At 48.1% G+C, this 26,674-nt stretch overlaps 1 protein-coding gene across 1 annotated transcript in view; it reads left to right on the forward strand.

Annotated features, from left to right (window-relative positions):
- The window catches only part of pros1 (protein S), a 37,019-nt gene that overhangs the window by 5,961 nt on the left and 4,384 nt on the right, over nt 1-26,674 (forward strand). Inside the window, exons 2-13 of the mRNA XM_067986637.1 lie at nt 404-561; nt 2,671-2,695; nt 3,818-3,904; nt 4,903-5,025; nt 10,137-10,268; nt 12,509-12,634; nt 13,965-14,086; nt 16,212-16,330; nt 18,099-18,291; nt 19,067-19,231; nt 23,605-23,773; nt 25,799-25,959. Of these exons, the coding sequence (XP_067842738.1) occupies nt 404-561; nt 2,671-2,695; nt 3,818-3,904; nt 4,903-5,025; nt 10,137-10,268; nt 12,509-12,634; nt 13,965-14,086; nt 16,212-16,330; nt 18,099-18,291; nt 19,067-19,231; nt 23,605-23,773; nt 25,799-25,959 (1,580 nt within the window). The remainder of the gene's footprint in view (nt 1-403; nt 562-2,670; nt 2,696-3,817; nt 3,905-4,902; nt 5,026-10,136; nt 10,269-12,508; nt 12,635-13,964; nt 14,087-16,211; nt 16,331-18,098; nt 18,292-19,066; nt 19,232-23,604; nt 23,774-25,798; nt 25,960-26,674) is intronic.

Consider the following 26,674-nt stretch of genomic DNA (forward strand, 5'->3'; position numbering starts at 1 on the left):
TGTACTAGTGACCCAGAGGTTATGAGTTGAAGTTATGGGTTGGCACCAAAATGAAATGACCATGAAAGCTGCCATTGTTGACTTTGAATACTCTCTGGTGGCTTCTCAGTTACAGAAGCAATTGGTAAGAAAGAAAGACTTGCATTTATATAGCGTCTTTCACGACCATGGGACGTCCCAAAGAGCTTTACAGCCAATGAAGTACCTTTGAAGTGTCGTCACTGTTGTGATGACTGGTGGGACTCACTGATCTCTACGCTTGGATCCCCAGGAGACACTCCCTGTAAATTGGTAAAATCTACCCTTCGAACCTTTGGCAGATGAATTTTTAATGTAGATAAGTGAAATTCTGCATTGATTGAGTGAACAATAGCTTGACAGATAATTTTTTGTGTGCACACAGTCCTGTCACATCAACAAGCGTCACAGATTCTCATCAGACAACGACGAGCAAATACGATCTTCGAGGAGCATAAACAAGGCAGCTTAGAGCGGGAATGCATCGAAGAATTTTGTAACAAAGAGGAAGCTCGGGAGGTATTTGAGAATTATCCAGAAACAGTAAGTACTTTGGGTTCTTTACAGTGAGCCTGCTCGGTGGGTCGCACTCTCCCCCCGAATCGGAAGGTTGAGAGTTCGAGCCCCACTCCAGAGACTTGAGCACAAAATCTAGGGTGACACTCCCAGTGCAGTGCTGAGGGAGAGCCGCACTGTCGGAGGGGCAGTGCTGAGGGAGGGGCAGTGCTGAGGGAGCGCTGCACTGTCGGAGGGGCAGTGCTGAGGGAGGGGCAGTGCTGAGGGAGCGCTGCACTGTCGGAGGGGCAGTGCTGAGGGAGTGCCGCACTGTCGGAGGGGCAGTGCTGAGGGAGTGCCGCACTGTCGGAGGGGCAGTGCTGAGGGAGTGCCGCACTGTCGGAGGGGCAGTGCTGAGGGAGTGCCGCACTGTCGGAGGGGCAGTGCTGAGGGAGTGCCGCACTGTCGGAGGGGCAGTGCTGAGGGAGTGCCGCACTGTCGGAGGGGCAGTGCTGAGGGAGTGCCGCACTGTCGGAGGGGCAGTGCTGAGGGAGTGCCGCACTGTCGGAGGGGCAGTGCTGAGGGAGTGCCGCACTGTCGGAGGGGCAGTGCTGAGGGAGTGCCGCACTGTCGGAGGGGCAGTGCTGAGGGAGTGCCGCACTGTCGGAGGGGCAGTGCTGAGGGAGTGCCGCACTGTCGGAGGGGCAGTGCTGAGGGAGTGCCGCACTGTCGGAGGGGCAGTGCTGAGGGAGTGCCGCACTGTCGGAGGGGCAGTGCTGAGGGAGTGCTGCACTGTCGGAGGGGCAGTGCTGAGGGAGTGCTGCACTGTCGGAGGGGCAGTGCTGAGGGAGTGCTGCACTGTCGGAGGGGCAGTGCTGAGGGAGCGCTGCACTGTCGGAGGGGCAGTGCTGAGGGAGTGCTGCACTGTCGGAGGGGCAGTGCTGAGGGAGTGCCGCACTGTCGGAGGTGCCGTCTTTCAGATCAGACATCAAACTGAGGCCCCGTCTGCCCTCTCAGGTGGACGTAAAAGATCCCACGGCCACATTTTGAAGAAGAGAAGGGGAGTTCTCCAGTGTCCTGGCCAATATTTATCCCTCAACCAACATCACAAAAAACATAACATTGTTTGTGGGACCTTGCTGTGGGCAAATCGGCTGCCACGTTTCCTATATTATAACAGTGATTTTTTTCTTATTCATTCATGGGATGTGGGCGTCGCTGGCGAGGCCGGCATTTATTGCCCATCCCTAATTGCCCTTGAGAAGGTGGTGGTGAGCCGCCTTCTTGAGCCGCTGCAGTCCGTGTGGTGACGGTTCTCCCACAGTGCTGTTAGGAAGGGAGTTCCAGGATTTTGACCCAGCGACGATGAAGGACCACACTTCAAAAGTACTTTATTGGTTGTAAAGCGCTTTGGGACGTCCTGAGGTTGTGAAAGGCGCTATATAAATGCAAGTTCTTTCCTTTTTTCCTATTGTTTTCCTTGCTGTTATATTTTGGTGAACCTTTCCTCATCCCAGGCCTGGTGGGACATCGGTGAGTGAAAGCAGGGCTACTGAGCAGTGGATGTTGGGACCAACCTTGGGGGAGGGGGGTTTCCGGGCCCCAAAGATTTTGAAAAGCCCGGCTTATAAAGGGGGCGCTGATGAGATGTTTCCAGGGGAGAGGGGAGTGATCCTGACACACACACTGCAGTGAGCATTCAAAGCCACGTTTTTGCAGCCTCCCACTCTGGCGTTTATCCAAGATGTGTCCTTAATGTTCGGGAACCCGTCCAGTTGATGTAGGCCACCCAAGTGAGTTGATCTCGCCCTGACCCCATTAACTTTGGCAAGGCCAGCGCTGGAGGTCAAACGGTTTCCTGTCATCTCTGCCAGGATCGAAGGCCTGTGGGACTCTCTGGGCCCATTGTATCTCTGAGGCCTGTGACAGTGAGGAATGTAGTTTTTTTTTTAACCTTGTGTCAGGCGTGTTGTTTCAGTAGATCTTGTGGAGAAACGGCCAGTGATTCCTGCGATCCAGGTGTCCCGAGACGATGATAAATATCAAAGTAACCCACCCCAGTGAGTAACGTCACAGGAGGTCTCCTGTGTCTGTACCTGTCAAATCCCAGGACAGGAGTGCATCTCTTCTTGACTTCTCTTTTCCTTCTTTTTGCAGGAATACTTTTACCCCAAGTACCTCGGTGAGTTTCACTTCTGTATTAGCGCTCCCATTGGTGGTGCCGCTGATGGATAATCGAGTCTGTTGATTTCACTTTGCGTTATAGACGTCGTTATCGAGAATATCTCAGTTTGCTGACGACACTAAGTTAGGAGGCACAGTAAATAGTGTAGATGGGAGCAGCAAGTTGCAAAGGGACATGGATAGATTCAGCGAGTGGGTAAAACTGGGGCAGATGGAGTTCAGTGTGAGGTCATCCACTTTGGACCAAAGAAAGACAAATCAGAGTATTTTCTAAATGGGGTGAATCTAGGAACTGTGGAGGAGCAGAGAGACTTAGGGGCCTGAGTACAGAAATTACTAAAAGCCAGTGGACAGGTACAAAAAATACTTAATGGAATGGAATTAATAACTAATGGAAGGTTGGTTTTTATCTCGAGGGCTGGAATACAAAGGGTGAAAGTTATGTTACAGTTATATAAACTGGTTAGATCCCACCTGGATACTGTGTTCAGTTCTGGTCACCGCACCTCAGGAAGGATATATTGGCCTTGGAGGGGGTGCAGCACAGATTCACCAGAATTATATCGGGGATAAAAGGGTTAAATTATGAGGGTTGAGTATAGAAGATTAAGGGGTGATCTAATCGAGGTGTTTAAGATGATTAAAGGATTTGATAGGGTGGATGGAGAGAAACTATTTCCTCTGGTGGGGGGAGTCCAGAACAAGGGGGCAGAACCTTAAAATTAGAGCTCGGCCGTTCAGGGGTGATGTCAGGAAACACTTCTTCACACAAAGGGGAGTGGAAATCTGGAACTCTCTCCCCCAAAAAGCTGTGGAGGCCGGGGGTCAATTGAAAATTTCAAAACTGAGATTGAAAGACTTTTGTTGGGTAAGGGTATTATGGGTTACGGAACCAAGGCGGGTAAATGGAGTTAAGATACAGATCAGCCATGATCTAATAAACTAACGGAACAGGCTCGAGGGGCTGAACGGCCTCCTCCTGTAAAGCTCAGCCAGCATAGCCCAGCTTCTATGCAAATCTACGTAACCAACCAGATAACTCTGTGTTTCTCACTGGAACTCTCTGAACTTTCCCTTTGTTTTGAGTAATCAGGCTGTCTGTCTCCTCGTCTCCCCACAGACTGTCTGAGCCGCTATCGAGTACGCATTTCAAGCCTGATTTACACTTCCAGACACTCTCCTGAGAACCTGAGGAGCTGTATAAATGGTACGTTAAAATCAGGGGCAATGTCCAGTTCTGTAGACTGACCGCATAAATATATAACTCATTTGTTGTGAATTCTTGCTGTGCGCAAATTGGCTGTTTTGTTTTTCTACATAACGACAGTGACTGCACTACTCTTTGAATCTGGTCGCACTGTTTTTCATTATTTATTCTTTGCTCAAGGCAGATATCACCTGAATGAATTCAGATGTTGAAAGTTGTTCATTCCACAGTTGCCTTGTGAAATAATAATTATCAATCTAATTATTTTGATTTTGTGGCATTAACTTCTCTTTTATTAAATGTGATGACGGAAGAAGATTTGAAGTAAATCCACCAAGAGGTGGAATGAAGGATAAAATAAGTATTCTGGGGATTTGATCAATCTACCTTTGGAGATGGTGATATTCTACAGGTCCTCTCTTCAGGAGTTGAGTAGAGTCCATGATGGGATAAATTGGTGATAGTCAACAACAATAATTTGCATTTATATAGCACCTTTAACGTAGTAAAACGTCCCAAGGTGCTTCACAGGAACGATATCATACAAAATTTGACACCGAGCCACATAAGGAGATATTAGGACAGGTGACCAAAAACTTGATCAAAGAGGTAGGTTTTAAGGAGCTTCTTAAAGGAGGAGAGAGAGGCGGAGAGGTTTAGGGAGGGAATTCCAGAGCTTCGGGCCCAGGCAGCTGAAGGCACGGCCGCCAATGGTGGAGCGATGAAAATCGGGGATACGCAAGAGGCCAGAATTGGAGGAGCACAGAGATCTCGGAGGGTTGTCGGGCTGGAGGAGGTTACAGAGATAGGGAGGGGCGAGGGCCATGGAGGGATTTGAACACAAGGATGAGAATTTTAAAATCATCGGTGGAAGGAACTGGCTAAATGGACCAATCGATCATCTCTCATTCATTGTTTGCTTATGTAATATTTCTTGATGTGTCTTTTAACATTCAATCGGAGATGCAACCGATGTTGTTGTCCACTGCTTCATCCAGGAATCTCAGACCAGTGTTCTCCTTCACCGTGCCATGCTGATGGCTCAGTCCAGTGTGTAGACAAAGAGGCTGCTTTCAGCTGTATCTGCAAGGAAGGATGGCAGGGGGACAGATGTCAGAATGGTACGTCTCAATCAATTTCCCAGAACTGAAGTCATCAGCACTTAAAGAACGATAGTGTCAAAACTAGTTCATTCACACCACTTGTGTCACACACATTCTCTCGGGGTTGGGGGGAGCTGGGGGGTGCGGGCGGGCTGCAGAAGTGGGCAGCGATGAGCTCCACTTGTGTCTCACATTCTCTCGGGGTTGGGGGAGCTGGGGGGTGCGGGCGGGCTGCAGAAGTGGGCAGCGATGAGCTCCACTTGTGTCTCACACATTCTCTCGGGGTTGGGGGGAGCTGGGGGGTGCGGGCGGGCTGCAGAAGTGGGCAGCGATGAGCTCCACTTGTGTCTCACACATTCTCTCGGGGTTGGGGGGAGCTGGGGGGTGCGGGCGGGCTGCAGAAGTGGGCAGCGATGAGCTCCACTTGTGTCTCACACATTCTCTCGGGGTTGGGGGGAGCTGGGGGGGTGCGGGCAGCGATGAGCTCCACTTGTCCAAACAGAAATCACAGGTCGTTAATCTGTTCACTAACCAAGTCACGGTGCTGCTTTGAACAGATTCTGGATGTCGGTATAGAATCACAGAAATTACAGCACAGAAGGAGGCCGTTTGTCCCATAATGCCTGTGTCTGTGCCTCTTTAACTGAACCTACCTACTGTAATCATGTCTCCCTGCCCTGGTCCCTTTCATCTTCCTTTTCAAATGCTTATCCAATACCCTTTTAAGTTATGTTATCGTGTGTCCTTCAATAGCCCCCTGTGGTAAAGCATTCAGTCTCCCGATAACCCTCTATGTCCTGCCCATTTAATCTGGAAATGCTCCCTTTCATCCCACTGAAACCAATTACTTTCCAGCCTTGCTCTTTTAACTTGGGTTTCCCTTTTTTGTTTTCTATTTTCAATGTGAACCTAATCAGGTTCTGGTCGCCATTTCCCAAATGTTCTCCTACCTTCTGGTCATTTACTTGACCTGCTTTATTACCCATTACCCAGACCCAGACCCATTCCCTTCCTTCCTTGTTGGACATTAAACATCCTGGTTAAGGAACAGTCCTGAATGTGTTCTGAGAACTCCTCCCCATTTTGAACAGAAACCTTTGCCTTATCCCAGTCTACCTTAAGCTGGTTAATGTCCTGCGTTATTATAACTCAGTTACTGCTGCAAATCTCTCTAAATTGCCTTTAAATCTCATCACTACTTGATGCCAGTAACGTATTGCCAAAATGGTATTGGATCCCTTACTATTTCTTAACTCAACCTTGACCGAGGCAGTCTGAACACCACCATTACAACTACAACTTGCATTTATATAGCGCCTTTAACGTAGTAAAACGTCCCAAGGCGCTTCACAAAAGCGATTGTCAAACAAAATTTGACACCGAGCCACATAAGGAGATATTAGGACAGTTGACCAAAAGTTTGGTCAAAGAGGTAGGTTTTAAGGAGCGTCTTTAAAGGAGGAGAGGGAGGCGGAGAGGTTTAGGGAGGGATTTCAGGAGTTTAGGGCCCAGGCAGCTGAAGGCACGGCCGCCAATGGTGGAGCGATGGAAATCGGGGATGCACAAGAGGCCAGAATTGGAGGAGCGCAGAGATCTCGGAGGGTTGTAGGGCTGGAGGAGGTTACAGAGATAGGGAGGGGCGAGGCCATGGAGGGATTTGAAAACAAGGATGAGAATTTTAAAATCGAGGCATTCCCGGACCGGGAGCCAATGTAGGTCAGCGAACGCAGCGGGTGATGGGAGAACGGGACTTGGTGCGAGTTAGGATACGGGCAGCAGAGTTTTGGATGAGCTCAAGTTTACGGAGGGTGGAAGATGGGAGGTCTGCCAGGAGAGCATTGGAATAGTGCAGTCTAGAGTAACAAAGGCATGGACGAGGGTTTCAGCAGCAGATGAGCTGAGGCAGGGGTGGAGACGGGCGATGTTACGGAGGTGGAAGTAGGCGGTCTTGGTGATGGAGACGATATGTGGTCAGAAGCTCATCTCGGGGTCAAATAAGAGGCCAAGGTTGCGAACAGTCTGGTTCAGCCTCAGACAGTGGCCGGGGAGAGGGATGGAGTCGGTTGCCTAGGGAACGGAGCTTGTCGCGGGGACCAACGACAATGGCTTCAGACTTCCCAATATTTAGTTGGAAGAAATTTTTACTCATCCAGTCAGACAAGCAGTGTGACAAATGAGGGGTCGAGAGAGGTGGTGGTGAGTCAGGGCTGGGTGTCCTCAGATTACATAGAAACTCTGTCCTATTGCTCGATTTGTCTCTTTCATTAATAAGGTTAACCCTCTCCTTTTACCTTTTCTGTCTCTCCTGAAAATTTTATAGCTGGGAATATTTAGTTCCTGTCTGACTCCAAGTTTCAGGCTACAACGTCACGGCCCTTTGTCCTAATTAGTCTGGTCTACCATCTTGTGCTTTGTACATTTGTATCTAAACACTGCTACACTGGTCCCTTCACAATCCTCAATATCCTTCCCCCATCCATTTTTTCTATTCTTTTCTTCACTTCCCTTTTCTTCAATCTCTCTCCTATCTGCCCTAAGTTGCATGTCTCTGTGTGTAAACTTGCCTCCAGTTCCATCGAACCTCACTAGTGCTCGGTTCCTTCGTGACAGTGGGCAGTTCCAGACTAAACTCCTTCAACACTCGAGGGAATATGCCATCTGGTCCAGAGGATGCGCCAATCTTTATTTAGAATCATAGAACAAAGGAGGCCATTCGGCCCACCGTGCCTGTGCCGGCTCTTTGAAAGAGCTGTCCAATTAGTCCCCCTCCCCTGCTCTTTCCCCATAGCCCTGCAATTTTTCACCTTCAAGTATTTATCCAATTCCCTTTTGAAAGTTATTATTGAATCTGCTTCCACCGCCCTTTCAGGCAGTGAATTCCAGATCATAACAACTCGCTGCATAAAAAAAATTTCTCCTCATCTCCCCATTGGTTCTTTTGCCTTATTGAGTACCTCTTGATACACTTCAAAATCTCCAAGTAAGAAACTGGAGGTAGATTTGCAGTCGAGCCTCCATTATCTCTACTCCAATTATCCACCTTCCCGATTGTCTACCAGAATCTCCATGGGATAAAGTCTTGTGTGAGACACCAACTCATTGCTCAGCAGGGAACACCAATCTCCTCTTGCCTGGTGTTGATCACAGCCCAAGAAAGATTAAACCCAGTTTCTGTTCTTTCTACTGTACCCGTCTTCATTGCTAGGGTATCACTGGGCCATGTGTACATGGGACGCTCGTTATCAGTCACCCACCAGAGTCTTGCGGGGAAAGTCCCTCCATTATTTTTTTTACGCAGCGAGTTGTTCTGATCTGGAATGCGCTGCCTGAAAGGGCGGTGGAAGCAGATTCAATAATAACTTTCAAAAGGAAATTGGATAAATACTTGAAAAGGAAAAATTTGCAGGGCTACGGAGAAAGAATGGGTGGCCGGCTCGCTGCAGGCCTGGAGCCCGGGCCGGGTTAACGAGAGCAGTTGGCGGACGGAAAGTAGGCGTGAGGGAGGCAACTCTCTCTCCCTCTCCCAGCCTCATGTGTTTCGGCAGCGATGTTGGCACTAAACGGGTCCTATTTTAAATGGATCCATCTGCCCTTCAGCCCCCTGTACTGGGCCTGCTAACTGCCGGGCCGGGCGGGGATAGGGATGGTGAGGGTGATTTGGGGAATGGTTCGGTGGGGGGGTGGTGGTGGGAGACGGGTGGGGGGGGGAAGGATTGAGGGTGTGGAATGGGGGTGAGGGGGAGAGATGGGGGGGGGGGGTCAGGGAGGGGAGGATATGGTGGTGAGGGGGGGATAGGATGATTGGGGGGTGAGGGAGTAGAAGTCCACGTATTCCACACAATTGTTGGAGGGGGAAAGGGAGGGGTTTAAGGGGACAGTTAGTGTTGGAGAAAAGAGACTGGGGGTTTTCTTTGCCCTCTGGGATCACCCTGGTGTAGTGGGCAGTTTTTGGCATAGGAGAGAGAGGACTGATTGTGTTTGCTGTGGTCTAGCCAGATCCGGTGAGACAAGACTAGACCAGTTGTGTGCCAGATATGCTCAAGTCTGCGCCCCTTGGACTTGAGGGAGTGAAGATGGGAGCCACGCAAGGGGGAGTGATCAAGATGGGAAAGAGTAACGGTTTTACTGGGTACAGTGATATCAGGGGTGGAGATCGTCAACAGCTGCGGAAGTATTGTGCACAGTTCTGGTCTCCATATTATAGAAAGGATATAGAGACATTGGCGAGGGTGCAAAGAAGATTCACAAGGATGATACCAGAATTGAGAAGATATCCTTATAAGGAAAGGCTGAACAGGCTGGGACTCTTTTCTCTTTTTAAAAAAAACAGAAGACTGAGGGGTGACCTAATAGAGGTCTTTAAGATAATGATAGAGTTTTTGATAGGAAAGACATAGAGAAAATGTTTCCACTTGTGGGGAGTTCAAAACTAGAGGTCATAAATATAAGATAGTCACTAATAAATCCAATAGGGAATTCAGGAGGAACTTCTTTACCCAGAGAGTGGTGAGAATGTGGAACTCGCTCCCACAAGGAGTAGTTGAGGTGAATAGTGTAGATACATTTAAGAGGAAACTAGATAAACACATGAGGGAGAAAGGAATAGAAGGACTTGCTGATAGGGTGAGATGGAGTAGGGAGGGAGGAGGCTCGTGTGGAGCATAAACACCGGGATAGACCAGTTGGGCCGAATGGCCTGTTTCTGTGCTGTAGTTTTGATGTAACTCGATGAGTGGGACTAATCGGATAGCTCTTTCAAAGAGCCGGCACAGGCACGATGGGCCAAATGGCCTCCTATGCTGTAGGATTCTATGAGTCCATGATTGTAGGATTATGGTTGGTAATGTAGGTCCCACTGTAGTGATGTTTGCAAACAGGGCTGTTCCTTAAAATAAGTGCTGTAAAATTTATATAAACAGCACTGGTAAACAACTTGTATTTCCAATGATGATCTTTTAAATGTTTAATTATATTTCCCTAGTTTGATCAGTGCTGAGCAGCAAACTATTTACCAGTTTTTTTAATATTGAAAAATAAAAGCCTTGTTGCAGTTTTTTTTAACGCTAATTTGCTCAATGTTTGGTTATTGTGTCAGGTACAAATTCACAGCTTCTTCACATGTCGTTTAGATATAGACGAATGCAAAAATGGAACAGTGGAGTCAGGAGTGTGCAGTCATTCCTGCTACAACGTACCTGGGAGCTATCGGTGTTTCTGTCAGGACGGCTTCTATATGCATTCAGATATGCGAACCTGCATTGGTAAGAAACATGCCACAGGTCAGACCAGCAGTTTGTGTGTGTCTGTGTCGTACCTGAGTTTTTGCATTTTCTGCACAAACCCTGTCTTAGTTTGGTTGATTCCATAAGCTCTGGAATTCCCTCTCTCAAACCCCTCCACCTCTCCATCCCTCCTTAAAACCTACCTCTTTGACCAAGGTTTTGATCACCTGTCCTCATATCTCCTTATGTGGCTCGGTGTCAAATTTTGCCTGATAATCGCTCCTGTGAAGAGCCTTGGGACGTTTTACTACGTTAAAGGCGCTATATAAATGCAGGTTGTTGTTGCTGCCATGGATTAGGAACTTCAGTTTTGTGGAGAGACTGGAGAAGCTGGGATTGTTGTTCTTCGAGCAGAGAAGGTTAAGAGGAAATTTAACAGAGGTGTTCAAAATCATGAAGGGTTTTGATAGCGTTAGTTGCATCGAATGTACAGCACAGAAACAGGCCATTCGGCCCAACTGGTCTATGCTGGCGTTTATGCTCCACACAAGCCTCCTCCCTCCCTACTTCAGCTCACTTTATCAGCATATCCTTCTATTCCTTTCTCCCTCATGTGTTTATCCAGCTTCCCCTTAAATCCATCTATGATACTCGCCTCAACTACTCCTTGTGGGAGTGAGTTCCACATTCTGACCACTCTCTGGGTAAAGAAGTTTCTCCTGAATTCCCTTTTCGATTTATTCCCTATTTTATATTTTTGACCTCTAGTTTTGGACTCCCCACAAGTGGAAACATATTCTCTATGTCTATCCTATCAAACTCTTTCATAATCTTAAAGGCCTCTATTAGGTCACCCCTCAGTCTTTTCTTTTCTAGAGAAAAGAGCCCCAGCCTGTTCAGCCTTTCCTGATAGGTATAATCTCTCAGTTCTGGTATCATCCTTATGAATCTTTTTTGCACCTTCTCCAGTGCCTCTATATCCTTTTTATAATATGGAGACCAGAACTGTTCACAGTACTCCAAGTGCGATCTAACCGAAGTTCGATACAAGTTTAACATAACTTCTCTGCTATTCAATTCTATCCCTCTAGAAATGAACCCCAGTGTTTGATTTGCCTTTTTCTGGCCTTTTTAACCTGCATCGCTACGTTTAGTCATTTGTGTATCTGTACCCCCAGATCCCTTTGCTCTTAGACTCTTATCATTCAATCAGTTTGTGACCTCCTTATTCTTCCTACCAAAATGCACCACCTCACACTTGTCTATATTGAAATTCATCTGCCAATTACTCGCCCATTCTGCAAGTTTCTTGATGTTCTTTTGCATTTTGACACATTCTTCCTTTGCATTAACTGCACCACCCAATATGGTGTCGTCCGCAAATTTTGAAATTGTATTTCCAATTCCCGAGTCCATATCATTTATGTAAATTATGAACAACAGTGGTCCCAGCACCAATCCCTGTGGAACACCACTTCCCACCTTTTTGCCAGTCTGAGTAACTACCCTTAACCCCTACTCTCTGTTTTCTGTTTTGTAGCCAGCTTGCTATCCATTCTGTTACCTGTCCCCTGACTCCACATGCTCTGACCTTAGCCCTGAGTCTACAATGCGGTACCTTAGCAAAGTAAATAAGGAGAAACTGTTTCCACCGGCAGGAGGGTCAGTAATCAGGACACACAGATTTAAGATAATTGGCAAAAGAACCAAGGGGAGATGGGGAGAATGTTTTTATGCAGCGAGTTGTTCTGATCTGGAATGCGCTGCCTGAAAGGGCGGTGGGAGCAGATTCAATAATAACTTTCAAAATGGAATTGGAGAAATACTTGAAGGGGAAAAATTTGCAGGGCTATGGGGAAAGAGCAGGGGGAGTGGGACCAATTGGAGAGCTGTTTTAAAGAGCCGGCACAGGCAAGATGGGCCGAGTGGCCTCTTTCTGTGCTCGACGATCCTATGAAAACACAGCCAGACTCTCTTTTTTTCCCCCCGCCCCCCCTCCTTATTTGAAGTGAGTGCGAATTTGGGGCAGCGAGATGCTGGGGCCGATTTTCTGAGGTGGCCCTGCCCATGGGGAGTCTCGTCGCCCATTGCTGTTTGTGGGATCTTGCTGTGTGCAAATTAGCTCCTGCGTTTCCTACATCACAACAGTGACTACACTTCAATGGTACTTTATTGACTGTAAAGCACTTTGGGACGTCCTGAGTTTGTGACTGGTGCAATATAAATGCAAGTTCTTTCTTTACTTAATTTCTGACTGGCACCTCTCTCTCTCATCACAGATAGGAACGAGTGTTTACTGCAACCAAACATCTGTGGGAAAGCTGTCTGCACCAATCTGGTGGGTACTTATGAGTGTAAATGCGACCAAGGATACAGCTTCAATTTCACCATGAAGGACTGTGATGGTGAGATCTTACCGCAAGTTTCTCAAACCGTAACAACTTACAAAGAGAATCGGATCTAAATTTAAACTCGGCCCCAGATTGTGCTGAGGTTAAATAAAGTTTTGGTGCGGTGATGTATGGTGCAGTTATTCCCCCGACTAGTATTACAGAAGCATGTTGTGTTTCTGTGAGACGAGCAAAGCAGTTTTAAGTGATGTTGGTGATGGGATTGTTCCTTTCAGTGCTCAGCCCTCCCCTTGGTATCACACAGATGACTGTCCTTAAGATTAGAGGAGCAGTGCTGGTTGGATTGACAAAACCTTACATTTTAGTTACAACTGGGGCCAGATTTTCCATCCTCGCAGGTTTTATGAGCAGCTTTGTGCCGTTCACCCGTGTGTTTCTACTCCTCGTCTCACCACTTTCAATACTCGGGTGTGACCCTTTTTTCTTCATTTGTTCTCGGGATGTGGGCGTCACTGGCAAAGCTGGCATTTAGTGCCCATTCCAAGATGCCAGGGTGGAGGGACCTCGGTCATGTGGAGAGACTAGAGAAGCTGGGATTGTTCTCCTCAGAACAGAGATGGTTAAGGGGAGATTTAATAGAGGTGTTCAAAATTATGAGGGGTTTTGATAGAATAAATAAGGAGAAACTGTTTCCAGTGGCAGAAGGGTCAATGACCAGAGGACACAGATTTTAGGTAAAAGAGCCAGAGGGGAGATGAGAAATTTTTACGCAGTGAGTTGTGATGATCTGGAATGCGCTGCCTGAAAGGGCGGTGGAAGCAGATTCAATAATAACTTTCAAAAGGGAATTGGATAAATACTTGAAGAGGAAAAATTTACAGGGCTACGGGGAAAGAGTCGGGGAATGGGACTAATTGGACAGCTCTTTCAAAGAGTCAGCACAGACACGATGGGCCGAATGGCCTCCTATGCTGTAAGATTCTATGATTCGAGTTGCCCTGAGATGGTGGTGTGCCTCCTTCCATAGCGATGGTTTGTGTAACTGAATGACTTGATGGGCCATTTCAGAAGGCACTAAAAGCCAACCCAATGGTGCGGGACTGGAGTCCCCGTGGGATGCTGGAATATACCACAGTCGTTACCTGGGCCCTTTCTCTGATTCTCTGATCGGCACACCCATTGTGCTGGAAGTGGTGTTTCAGAACATTTACACAAGAAAACCTGGTGAAAAATTGCACGTCTCATCGAGTAATTTTGTGGTTTCTTTCCTGGGGTGTTCAGCATTTCGGTGAATTTACCTTTTTGAGTCGAGAGCATTTTTTTTTATGCAGAGCGTGTTAAGAGGAAAACTAAAGTTTTCTAAAGTTCGACCCTCTCCAAATAGATATCGATGAATGTGCTGAGAATACGTGCACACACTCCTGTGTGAATTATCCTGGGAGCTACGTCTGTTTCTGTGATGGGAAGAAAGGGCAGAAGATATCTGCGGATGGGAGGAGTTGCCAGGTAAAGAAACAAAGAACCTGCATTTATATAGCGCCTTTCACAGCCTCAGGACGTCCCAAAGCGCTTCAGAGCCAATGAAGTACTTTAGAAGTGTAGTCACTGTTGTAGTGTAGGAAACGTGGCAGCCAATTTGCGCACAGCAAGATCCCACAAACAGTAATGAGGTAATGAGCAGATAATCTGTTTCAGTGATATTATAGTTGAGGGATAAATATTGGCCAGGACCAATGGGATCTTTTATGTCCACCTGAGAGTCACTGATGCTGGTGCTACGAATGGAACTCTTCCCATTTCAGCATTCAGCACAGTGATGAGGAATACAACTCGACCCTGAGCCCCAGTGCAGTATGCAGTGGTACCAGCACCAGCGTGGCGTTTCCCACACCAGCCTCTCTGTGTAGGACTGCCAATCAGTGCCCAATTAGGGACAGTTTTATGTTCTAGGGTCTGAAGTGAGAGTCCTATAACCAGCAGACAGACGAGGCTCTCATCCCATCGATCTGGGCTGGATTTGGACTCGGGGCCCACTTGTATGATGCCAGAGTCTAACACACTGCAACACCCAGTTCCCTATTGAGCTAGCAGTTGGCACGGGTCTAACTGGATGATGTGGGCTGTAATCCCCATGATACTAATGCCATGTGCAATATGTATAAATAGTCCTCTGCGCAGTCTTCACAAAACCTCAACATTGATCGACTGGCTTTCATGAAAAAACACATCTGGTTGGGCCAAAGACATTGTAGCCCTGGGCAAGGTGGCAGCTGCATCATGATGCCCCCTGACTGAGCCGTGTTTGGGTTCTTGTTTATCACTTCGTGTGGAGTTCCTACTCGTCTACTTTTTATTACAGTCCCCACCGTTCGTGCTGACACGATTTGCCCGCCATACATGGCGGACAGTAAATCGATCAGAGCCGTTAACAACGTCTTCTACGTGGGGGTGCGGTCCCTACGAACTGCCCGTGTCAATTTCCAAGTTCCTGAATGGCGTTTTTGCGTGTTTCTGAAATTAATATTTAATAAGCGGGTGATTCCAAAACAATGGGTTGGATCTTGCTGGAAAGTAACGGTGTGTTAACGACGGACGCCGTTATTAATGCGTGAATCGGCCAATGAGTTCAGGGGATTGAGAGAAATGCCGTGAGTTGTGACTCTCCAGAATTTGCTGGTCGATTTACGCCGCTCCTCCGTTTGCTCCACACAAACGGCATCTCGTCCTCAACCTCCCTGTTATTTTTAAGGACTTGCTGGATTTGCACATTAATTGCCCGTTAAACTCGCCGCAGAAAGTTAGGGCTGGTGATTAAAAACGCAAGGACCTTTTTGACAATGTGATAATTGTTCCTGTGATGCCAATCAATCTCTCCAGCCCAGAAAAGGAACAATTTAAACTGTTCAGTCTCATTTCTGCAGGGAGTAAATTGTCGTTTGAGATTTTAAAAATGTCATATTTAAAATCCTTTTCTTTTTTTCTTGTTTTTGCTTTCTGTCACTTTTTTTCTCTCTCTTTTTCTCTCTCTCTTAATCCAATCCTTCTTTCCCTCTCTTTATTTCTCTTTCTGTACTTGATTTGACTCTAATTCACCCGATTTCCTTCTCCGTCATTCCTCTGTTTCTTTCACAATCTTTAAATCTCATTGTTTAAGGAGAGAGACTGTTGGTCCCGTCGTTCACTGAGGTCCCAGACGCCCCGTTCCCCTCACTGCCCCGTCATCAGCTCGCACTTCCAGCAAGTTACAGCGCAAAAAAATGTTTGAGCTGAAGGGTGAGGGGGAAAGTCTAACAGGGCTCGTCACGAGAGGCCCCACTCCAGCAAGACCTGGGCCACTGAGTCAGTGCTGCAGGGAGAATGGGAGTGGACAGGGTCGGACAGAAGGTGACTCAAAACAGCCGCATGAACTGCCCGAAATAGTCGGTGTGCTTTAAGTGGCGTCTCTGTAATTGACACCTCTGGTAATGGCAAACGATCAGCGTCACTTTCCTGATATAGGCAGCTTTCCATGATTGGTGGGGACGGTGTAACTGGCGGGGACTCTATCAGGGGGAAGTAAGTTTGATTTCTAAACGTTTTGCACACATGGAACTTTCTGCAGCCGTTAACCGTCCGGTTTGTGATTTACCAGGAAATCCCAACGTGTATGGCCCTGCAGACCACCAGGAGATCAGACCTTCTGAACATGGGAGAACTCTTTGCTGGGATTCCCGTTGTGTATCTTAGGTTCATGATTCCCGCAGATAACCGGTGAGGCTCTGGCTCCGTGCAATTGAGCTCTAATTGGCCGTGCATTTATTCTCAGGATGTGACACAGACCTTCGGAAAGTGTTGTGAAGATGGGAAGTTCTCCCGATGCTGTGGGTGAGGGATTGATGTGATGACACTTTCTCTCTCTAAAGTGGGTGAGCTTGCTTTTAAAATGAATCACCAGAGTGTGACTCTACTCTGTAGAGGCTATTTTCTAACCTGGTGCTCATCATTTCCATCACTCCATTATTGGTGGCCGTTCCTTCAGCTGCCGAGACAATCAACTTGTCTTTATGTAATAGTACAAAACAACAAACACGTTACACCTTCCCTCATCAATGGGTCGTCTTGGTTGACTTAAAGAAACTAACTTATAAATGTTCTCCTGCGTTCTAACCTCTGGCGAATGCATGCTCTCCCACCTTTCTGTTTCAAAGATCTGACTGCCTCTCAACATGGCCGATTCTCCCTTTTTGCTAATTCTGACCCCAGAATATGGAATCTCATCAGCCTATCCTGGTGACTACCCCTGATCATCTCAAACAGACAGGATCATCTCACCTGGAATGCATGGGGAATGTTCAAAGTAACTTTTATTGTCTGAGGCATGCTGGTTCATCTGAATCTACATCTGAAGCTTAATCTAAATCTCCAAGCCCTGCTGTGCTGTGAATTTAACCTCTTCAGAGCAGAGTTTAACTCAATAGTTGCATATTTCACACATTATAGCAAGGCCTCCCTGTAGTACCACAGTCAGAAATCCTGAAACATGACACAGGCCTGAATCCTCTCCGTTCCCCTCGACTTACTGGAGAGTGAGATCTCTCTGTCTCTCTGATTGCTTCAGACTCACTGGAGGGTGAGATCTCCGTGAGTCTCTGACTGCTTCAGACTCACTGGAGAGTGAGATCTCCGTGAGTCTCTGACTGCTTCAGACTCACTGGAGAGTGAGATCTCCCTGTGTCTCTGACTGCTTCAGACTCACTGGAGAGTGAGATCTCCCTGTGTCTCTGACTGCTTAAGACTCACTGGCCAGAGGGAGGGAGAAAAACAAAGACAGCCTGATGATCCCCTTCAGCTCTTTGTTGAGGATTGGTTGGCTGAGTTGCCAGTCAAAGTGTACGATCTTGAATGAAATGCCACGCCCCCTAATGTAGAAGCTCACATCACCAGTATTGTCTGTTCAGCTAAGCCCCCTGCCGGGCCACATTGAATGAAAACTGTTCTAGTATCTGGGTGCAAACCGCTGAGGAATGTACCCCAGGACTTCCCAATGCTCCAGAGCTGATATACCACTGCAGAAAGAAACAGAATGTTGTCCATAATGACTGACATGTTTGGTATTTCGTCCTAATCAGCGTTCTAAATGGCCCGTGTATCTCTGGGAGTTAACCCTTTGTAAGCTGAATCTGACCTTATTGGGCGGTGGAGGGGGGAGTCTACCCAGATCCGGATGGAGAATTGGGCACGTTCTCTTACAGGCTGTGACAAGCTGATTTTCTGATATTTGCTGTGCCCAGGACACTGAGGAAAATCCACTCCTGATATACCCAAAGCGTGTCACAGCCAATGAAGTACTTTTGAAGTGTACTCACTGTTGTAATGTAGGAATGAGTGACCAGTTAATCTGTTTTTTGGTGGTGTTTGGTTGAGGGTTGAATATTGGCCCAGGATACAGGGGAGAACTCCCCTGCTCTTCGAATAGTGCCTAGTGCCAAATAATTTAGCTCCCAACTAACGGCTGCCATTCTTTTATGTTGTTGTGCAGGTTTACGGCAGAATTTGACTTTAGAACGTATGACTCTGAAGGGGTTATCGTCTACGCTGAAACCAGTGAGAAGGGTGCCTGGTTCCTGTTCGCTCTGCGTGACGGAAAGCTTGAGGTTCAGTTTAAGAATGAGCATGTTCCCAAGGTGACGACCAGCGGGGGGCCGTTAATCAACGATGGGATCTGGCACACGGTAAGTCGTTCCTCCATCGTAGAATCTTGCAGCACAGAAGGAGGCTATTCAGCCCATCGTGCCTGTGCTGGCTCTTTGAAAGAGCTGTCCAATTAGTCCCACTCCCCTGCTCTTTCCCCGTAGCCCTGAAAATTTGTTCCTCTTCAAGTATTTATCCAATTCCCTTTTGAAAGTTACTATTGAATCTGCTTCCACCGCCCTTTCAAACCCCGTCCGCCCTCTCCGGTGGATGTAAAAGATCCCATGACACTATTTCAAAGAAGAGCAGGAGAGTTCTCCCCGGAGTCCTGGCCAATATTTATCCCTCAACCAACATCACTAAAAAACAGATGATCTGGTCATTTATCACATTACTGTTTGTGGGATCTTGCTGTGCGCACATTGGCTGCACCGTTTCCTACCTTACAAAAGTGACTACACTTCAAAATTACTTCATTGGCTGTAAAGTGCTTTGGGACGTCCTGAGGTCGTGAAAGGCGCTATATAAATGCAAATTCTTTCTTGTATCATAGTTATGGGTTATTGTTAAATACAGCCTGTTCTATGTGTTTGGAGTTTTGTCTGGCGGTCATTGAAGAGTCTGCTATATGTTTCTTACACGAGTCTTCACACTAACAGAACTCACTGCGTGTTCACAGACCTGAGGTGCGTGTTACCAGCAACACAATATTCTTATCTCTTCTGTGATTTCCTGGTAACTGGTCACAGCCTGAACATGTCTGGTCGTGTCCGGTCGTGTCCAGAGCTGAATGTCACACAGTGGTTTCTCTTTCAGATCTCAGTGGAAGAATCGCAGAGCAGTGTGATTGTGAAGGTTGCCCGGGAAGCCGTGATCAAAATTAACAGTCCTGGACGGCTGTTCTCCTCCGATAACGGAACGACGGAGATAAAGATAGCGATTGCGGGTTTGCCCAGACAAGTGGATCGTATCGTTCCAGCTGTAATTTGTTGAAACATTTCACATTTGTCTCAACAGTTTGTAAACGGCTTTTAAGCGGGGCGATTGGTGAAATGATCAAAAGGGAATCGCAAATCAATGTTTAAATTACAGGGCGGGAAGGGGATTGTAAGGAAACTTGGAATACATTGTTTCATTGATAAATCTTCCCGCTAATCGGTCCTGGGTCAAACCTCCCCTCCGTAGCCCCTTTCGCTCATTCGAACTTAATCATTCTGTTCCAAAAGCCAGTTTGCTATAAAGTTCAAACAGGAGTAAACCTTCCGAATTTCTGGTCAAGCAGAGCCAGGGAAGACCAGACCAGGGCCGGGAATCAGGAGGTCACTGCACCCAGCTCACAGGGCATACAATTCTCCGCTCCCTGAGGTGTAACGGGCTGATCTCCGTATCCAAATTCTACCCCCCCCACCGGGGTAAATTTTGGTCTCACGTATTGGGGATTCGGGTGTTTGCTTGTCTCCCTTCTGATTTCCACGCCCAAATTCCCATCAAGGGCAGCCCTGTGCCAGGAGCACCACACTTAACCCCACAGTCTCACACTGTCCACCTGATTCAGAGACGTTCTACAAACTCACTTTCATAGAATCTAGAACCAGAAACGGGCCATTCGGCCCATCCAGTCCATGCCGGTGTTTATACTCCACACGAGCCTCCTCCCACTCTAATTACCTCTTCTCGCCCTGCCCCCCCTTTCCCCTCTATTCCCCTCTCCCTCGTGTGCATCAAGCCTCCCCTTGATGCATCAATTCTATCTGCTTCAGCCACTCCATGTGGCAGCGAGTTCCATATTCTCACCACTCTGTGTAAATAAATTCCTCCTAAATACTTTATTAGATCTCTGTGACTTATACTTGTGACCTTGTGACCCACCCCCTCTGTTCTGGTCTCCCCCACAAGTGAAAACAGTTTCTCCATATCCACCCTACCGAACCCCTTCATAATTTTAAAGACCCCTATCAGGTCACCCCTCAGTCTTCTCTTTTCAAAAGGAAAGAGTCCCAGCCTGTTCAGTCTTTCCTGATAGTTACATCCTCTCAGTAACTTCCTTGTAAATCTTATCTGCGCTTTCTCCAGTCTAACCAAGGTTCTGTATAAATTTAACGTTACCTCCCTGCTTTTGTATAAATGAACCCCAGTACTTTGTTCAGAATACATCCCCGAGCACAGTGTGCTGGAGAAATGGTCAGACTCCAATTAACCGACTAATGATCCTGTGACGCACCATGGAGACAGTGCGTCCAGTTTAACGTAGGTCAGCCAGGCACTTTCAAGATAAAAGTCTGGCCGCACAAATTGCGAGAGGCACTCTCGCACAAACAGTGGGGGATTTAAGAGGTACAGGAATCAACACGGTCAGTCTACAGCCACTCTCAAAGAGCAGCAAGATAAATAGAACTGTTTACTATTTCTGTTCATGTTTTTCCGATCAGAGTCCTTGATCAGCAAGAAATTGTTTTACAAGACAGGACCAGCACAGGCTGGAGATGTGCCAACAATACTGCAGCTTTGTTTTCTCTGACACACACTCACCGCTAGCAAGGCACCTCCACTGGCTCAATGTCTTGGGGAATTACCCCTTTAATAGAAAGCAACAAGTCTTCCCATTTACTTGATAAAAGTTCCCATTTCCCAACACTATAATTTGCCTTTGGCAGTTTGGCTCAGTCGGTATCACTCTCCACTGAGTCGGAAGGTCATGGATTCAAGCCCCACACCAGGTCTAAGGCACATAATCCAGGCCGACACTCCCAGTGCAGTGCTGAGGGAGCGCCGCGCTGTCGGAGGGTCGGTGCTGAGGGAGGGCCGCGCTGTCGGAGGGTCGGTGCTGAGGGAGCGCCGCGCTGTCGGAGGCTTGGTGCTGAGGGAGCGCCGCGCTGTCGGAGGCTCGGTGCTGAGGGAGCGCCGCGCTGTCGGAGGCTCGGTGCTGAGGGAGCGCCGCGCTGTCGGAGGCTCGGTGCTGAGGGAGCGCCGCGCTGTCGGAGGCTCGGTGCTGAGGGAGCGGCGCGCTGTCGGAGGCTCGGTGCTGAGGGAGCGCCGCGCTGTCGGAGGCTCGGTGCTGAGGGAGCGCCGCGCTGTCGGAGGCTCGGTGCTGAGGGAGCGCCGCGCTGTCGGAGGCTCGGTGCTGAGGGAGCGCCGCGCTGTCGGAGGCTCGGTGCTGAGGGAGCGCCGCGCTGTCGGAGGCTCGGTGCTGAGGGAGCGCCGCGCTGTCGGAGGCTCGGTGCTGAGGGAGCGCCGCGCTGTCGGAGGCTCGGTGCTGAGGGAGCGCCGCGCTGTCGGAGGCTCGGTGCTGAGGGAGCGCCGCGCTGTCGGAGGCTCGGTGCTGAGGGAGCGCCGCGCTGTCGGAGGGTCGGTGCTGAGGGAGCGCCGCGCTGTCGGAGGGTCGGTGCTGAGGGAGCGCCGCGCTGTCGGAGGGTCGGTGCTGAGGGAGCGCCGCGCTGTCGGAGGGTCGGTGCTGAGGGAGCGCCGCGCTGTCGGAGGGTCGGTGCTGAGGGAGCGCCGCGCTGTCGGAGGGTCGGTGCTGAGGGAGCGCCGCGCTGTCGGAGGGTCGGTGCTGAGGGAGCGCCGCGCTGTCGGAGGGTCGGTGCTGAGGGAGCGCCGCGCTGTCGGAGGGTCGGTAGTGAGGGAAGGCTGCACTGACGGAGTTGTCGTCTTTCAGATGAGGTGTTAAGCCAAGTCTGCTGCTTGTTATGCATGTTAAAGAGCAGGAGAGTTCTCCTGGTGTCTTGGCAAATATTCCTCCCTCAAGCAACAACCCCACTCATCGCAACGCTGTTTTTGGGATCTTGCAAATAAATAATTTGAGTGAAGGGATTTAAGGCATCTCCCAGAGACCTGATAAGATGCTGCATAAATGTAAATCTGTCTTTAATATAACTTGGGTGGTTCAGGATGCATTTATAAAATATGTTGGGAATATCTAGTGGCATAAAATAGGTAATGGCTGATTTAATTTGATGGCTGCTTTTTTTAATGAATCAAGTTTACCTGAATTTATTCCACTGAATTGCACTCGACCCAGTTTTTAAATGCTCAGTTCAGCTCTTTTTATACGAAATCTGTCAAAGTTTGCCCATTTTCCTGGATTCAGCAACCTAGCGGTTCTGGTATTGGACGAGCAACCCAGAGGTTGTGAGTTCAAATCCCAACCGTGACAAATCGTGAAATTCAGTTCTGTAAATCTGGTCATTTCTGGGCTGGCACCAGAAAATAACCCCGAAAGCTGATCAGATTGTCCTAAAAACCCAACTGATTCACTGATGTCCCTCAGGGAAGGGAACCTGCCGTCCTTACCCGGTCTGGGCCTACACGTGACTCCAGTCCCACACCTGCCGTCCTTACCCGGTCTGGGCCTACACGTGACTCCAGTCCCACACCTGCTGTCCTTACCCGGTCTGGGCCTACACGTGACTCCAGTCCCACACCTGCTGTCCTTACCCGGTCTGGGCCTACTCGTGACTCCAGTCCCACACCTGCCGTCCTTACCCGGTCTGGGCCTACACGTGACTCCAGTCCCACACCTGCCGTCCTTACCCAGTCTGGGCCTACACGTGACTCCAGTCCCACACCTGCCTTCCTTACCCAGTCTGGGCCTACAATGACTCTGGTCCCACACTGTGATTAGTTCAATGCATTCAGGCAACTAATGATGGGCAATAAATATTGCCTTTCCAGTGTCCCCCACATCCCAAGAACAAACAAAAGTTGTGAAATATTTTAAGGGGTTGAAAACGATCTCTACTTAAAAAGGGAAAATTTGCAGGGCTGCGGGGGAAGAGCAGGAGAGTGGGACTGATTGGATAGCCCTTTCAAAGAGCCCGCACAGGCCCGATGGGCCGAATGGCCTCCTTCTGTGCTGTACGATTTTATGATCTCAAAATAAAGACACGAGCACCCAAACAGTGCACGTGCTCGGTCAAAGGTTGGTCTCCATTGAAAGCCCCTGGAGCCAGGCTTTGAACAGGGACCTCAGCATCTGCGCAAATTAATCTCAGGATGAAAGCCAGTGAATTGCTTGTCCCTAGATGGGGGTCAGAGCAGGAGGGTATCACAGGGAGAGGCTTGTTGAGACATATTGGAGCCGTTTGGGTGTTACTGATCTTGTGCAAGAAACTAAAATGCTTTGAAGTATTTTGCGAGGATCAGCAGTAAGACAGTCAGGTCTGATGGGCCCAAAGCAGTTTAAGGAATGGTTGTGGACCTGTGATTTGCTTCGGCTGAGATAAGATCAAATTGGACTCGACGCCGAACCTTAGTCAGGTCGCATTCCAAACTGCACCTATTGTGTAAGAGAGCAGACATCCTTTTTAACTTGATTAAATACTGAAACTCTGAGGTAAAGCCCCCTTTCTCTGCAGATGAACCATCGGCTCGATGGCTGCATGCGTGGGTGGAACTGGATGAACCAAGGATCTGCTGGAATTGAGGATGTCATTCAGAGTATAGAAACCAAGCAATGCTATGAGAAAGTAGGGAAAGGTTCCTACTTCCCCGGCTCAGGATATGCGATGTTTCCGTTAAACTATAGTAAGTGACATGACTAACACTTTTTATGGGGGAGTTTTCAGCGACTCTGCTCCCGGCTTGGAGTCTCACTTGATGGGAGCGTGGATTGGAAAATTGGGCCAGAGTTCAGTGCTCCTGAATTGTCAAGCAATTCGTTGGCTGTGAAGCACTTTGGGACGTGAAAGACGCTATATAAATGCTGCAGCTTTCTTCTTTTAAACGTTTGAATGATCAGAAGATTGGGAGCCTGTCATATCGTATTCCCAATTCTCCAATCCACGCTTCCATTGACCGGAGTCTCTGAAAATTTACCCCGATGTAAAAATCTAAATGTAAATGTCTTTCTATCTACACTGTATTTAACATCTCTACAAGCATGTCATATTTCCTGCTGTTCAAGAAGGCTCACCACCACCTTCTCAGGGCAGCGAGGGATGGGCAATAAATGCCGGCCTCGCCAGTGACACCCCTGTCACAAGAACAAATCATTTTTTAAAAATGATCAGGTACCAGACGAGTCATACAAGAGATACTGACTGGTTTTGATAGAGTAAATAAGGAGAAACTGTTTCCACTGGCAGGAGGGTCAGTAACCAGAGGACACAGATTTAAGATAATTGGTAAAAGAACCAGAGGGGAGATGACGAGAATTTTTTTTTACGCAGCGAGTTGTTCTGATCTGGAATGTGCTGCCTGAAAGGGCGGTGGAAGCAGATTCAATAATAACTTTCAAAAGGGAATTGGATAAATACTTGAAAAGGAAAAATTTACAGGACTATGGGGAAAGAGCGAGGAGTGGGACTAATTGGATAGCTCTTTCAAAGAGCCAGCACTGCCTCGATGGGCCGAATGGCCTCCTGTGCTGTAAGATTCTCTTGAAAAATGGGCCTGTGGCTCATCCTGGGAACAAATAATAAATAAATATGGGACTATTGATATGCTTAACAGTTGAAAAATACTATGTGATGTGATGTAAACAGAGCACAACTTACATATTCTCATAGCAAACAGGACAAGGAACGACCATTTGGCCCATCCAAGTCTCTTCTCTCTCTCTCTCCCTCTCCCCTCACCAGCATGTCTCTACCAGCCCTATCTTTGACTCTGCTCCTCTGGCCGTCCATCACTTTGCTAATGGGGTTGAGTGATGGTTGTGTAGTTGCTCCCAGTTTGCCAAGTGATGGTGCGAAAAGTTGCTTTGTTTCTCAGTCGGACGCTAGTGTTGTCCAGCGGTGGGGGTGGGGGAATAAAGGCTGTTCTTTCCTCCCACAAGCCCCCCCCTCAATAAATACCCCCCCACGGCTCTCACCTATCCACGAAGCAATAGTGGAGGAAGTAGAAGAAGCAGTGGGACATCATTGACATTCTCGTCTCTGCCTGCCACAGGGCTGTTCCAGAAGGAGAAAAGTGATGATGGTGGGTGAACGGGAACTAGGAAAACCGAACAAATCACTTGACCTAACTCACCGAATCTTGTCGAGCTTTCCGTGGGGGCACTGTTCGCACTCAGTGTCTCATGTCCTTCGTCATACGGGCAGGAAGCAAGCATTCCCTACAACTAGCAGGAGAGTGGATGTCAGCCATGGCTCAGTGAGCAGCACACTCGCCTCGGAGTCAGAAGGTCATGGTTTCAAGCCCCACTCCAGAGACTTGAGCCCATAATCTAGGCTGCGCTCCCAGTGCAGTACTGAGGGAGCGCCGAAGGAATCTTTTGGATAAGACGTTAAACCAAGGCCCTGTCTGCCCTCTCGGGAGGATGTAAAAGATCCCACGGCCACTATTTCAAAGAAGAGCAGGGGAGTTCTCCCCGATGTCCTGGTCAATATTTATCCCTCAATCAACATCACTAAAACAGATTATCTGGTCATTATCTCATTGATGTTTGTGGGACCTTGCTGTGCACAAATTGGCTGCCACGTTCCCCACATTACAAAAGTACTTCATTGGCTGTAAAGCGCTTTGGGACGTCCTGAGGCTGTGAAAGGCACTATATAAATGCAGATTCTTCTTTCTAAAATGATGTTTGTCTCTTCCATACTCTCTCAGGTATGACGGAAAACAATGCTGGGGGTTGGAAGGTTAAATTGAATCTCAATATCCGTCCATCAAAAGACACTGGCGTCTTATTTGCTTTAACCAGTGGACAGAAGGTCCCTTTGTCACTCGCCTTAACCGACTCCCACTCTACCACTACAGTGGAAAAGCAGGTAATTCATTTTAGTCAACACAGTTCTTACAGTGGTCTAGTGGTAATGTTACTGGACTAGTAATCCAGAGAATGTACTTCTAGAAGTAAAGGGAATTAGGGGTAACGTGGAGCGGGCAGGAAATTGGACATGAATTTAGATTTGAGGTTAGGATCAGATCAGCCATGATCTTATTGAATGGCGGAGCAGGCTCGAGGGGCCGATTGGCCTACTCCTGCTCCTATTTCTTATGTTCTTAGGATCTGACCTCACATTAGAACATATCATGGGAGATTTAGAATTTTAATTCAATTTTTAAAAACCCGGAAATAAAAAGCTGGTCTCAGTAAAAGTGACTGTGAAGCTGTCGGATTGTCGTAAAAACCCAACTGGTTCACTGATGTCCTTTAGGGAAGGAAACCTGCCGTCCTTACCCGGTCTGGACCTATACGTGACTCCAGTTCCCACACCAACGTGATTGACTCTTAACTGCCCTCGAGTGGCCACTCAGTTGTAGCAAAACCACTACCAGTGGTTCATGAAGGCGGCTCACCACCACCTTCTCAGGGCAACTCGGGACGGGCAGTAAATACCGGCCTCACCAGCGACACCCACATCCCAAGAATGAATAAAGGAAGAAAAAGTGTCAGCGCTCTCACCTCTGAGCCAGAAGGTGGTGGATTCCAGCTGCACTCCCAGACTTGAGCACACAATCCAGACAGACACTCCCAGTGCA

This window comes from Heptranchias perlo, chromosome 6, assembly GCF_035084215.1.
Source record: "Heptranchias perlo isolate sHepPer1 chromosome 6, sHepPer1.hap1, whole genome shotgun sequence".
Lineage (NCBI taxonomy): Eukaryota > Metazoa > Chordata > Chondrichthyes > Hexanchiformes > Hexanchidae > Heptranchias > Heptranchias perlo.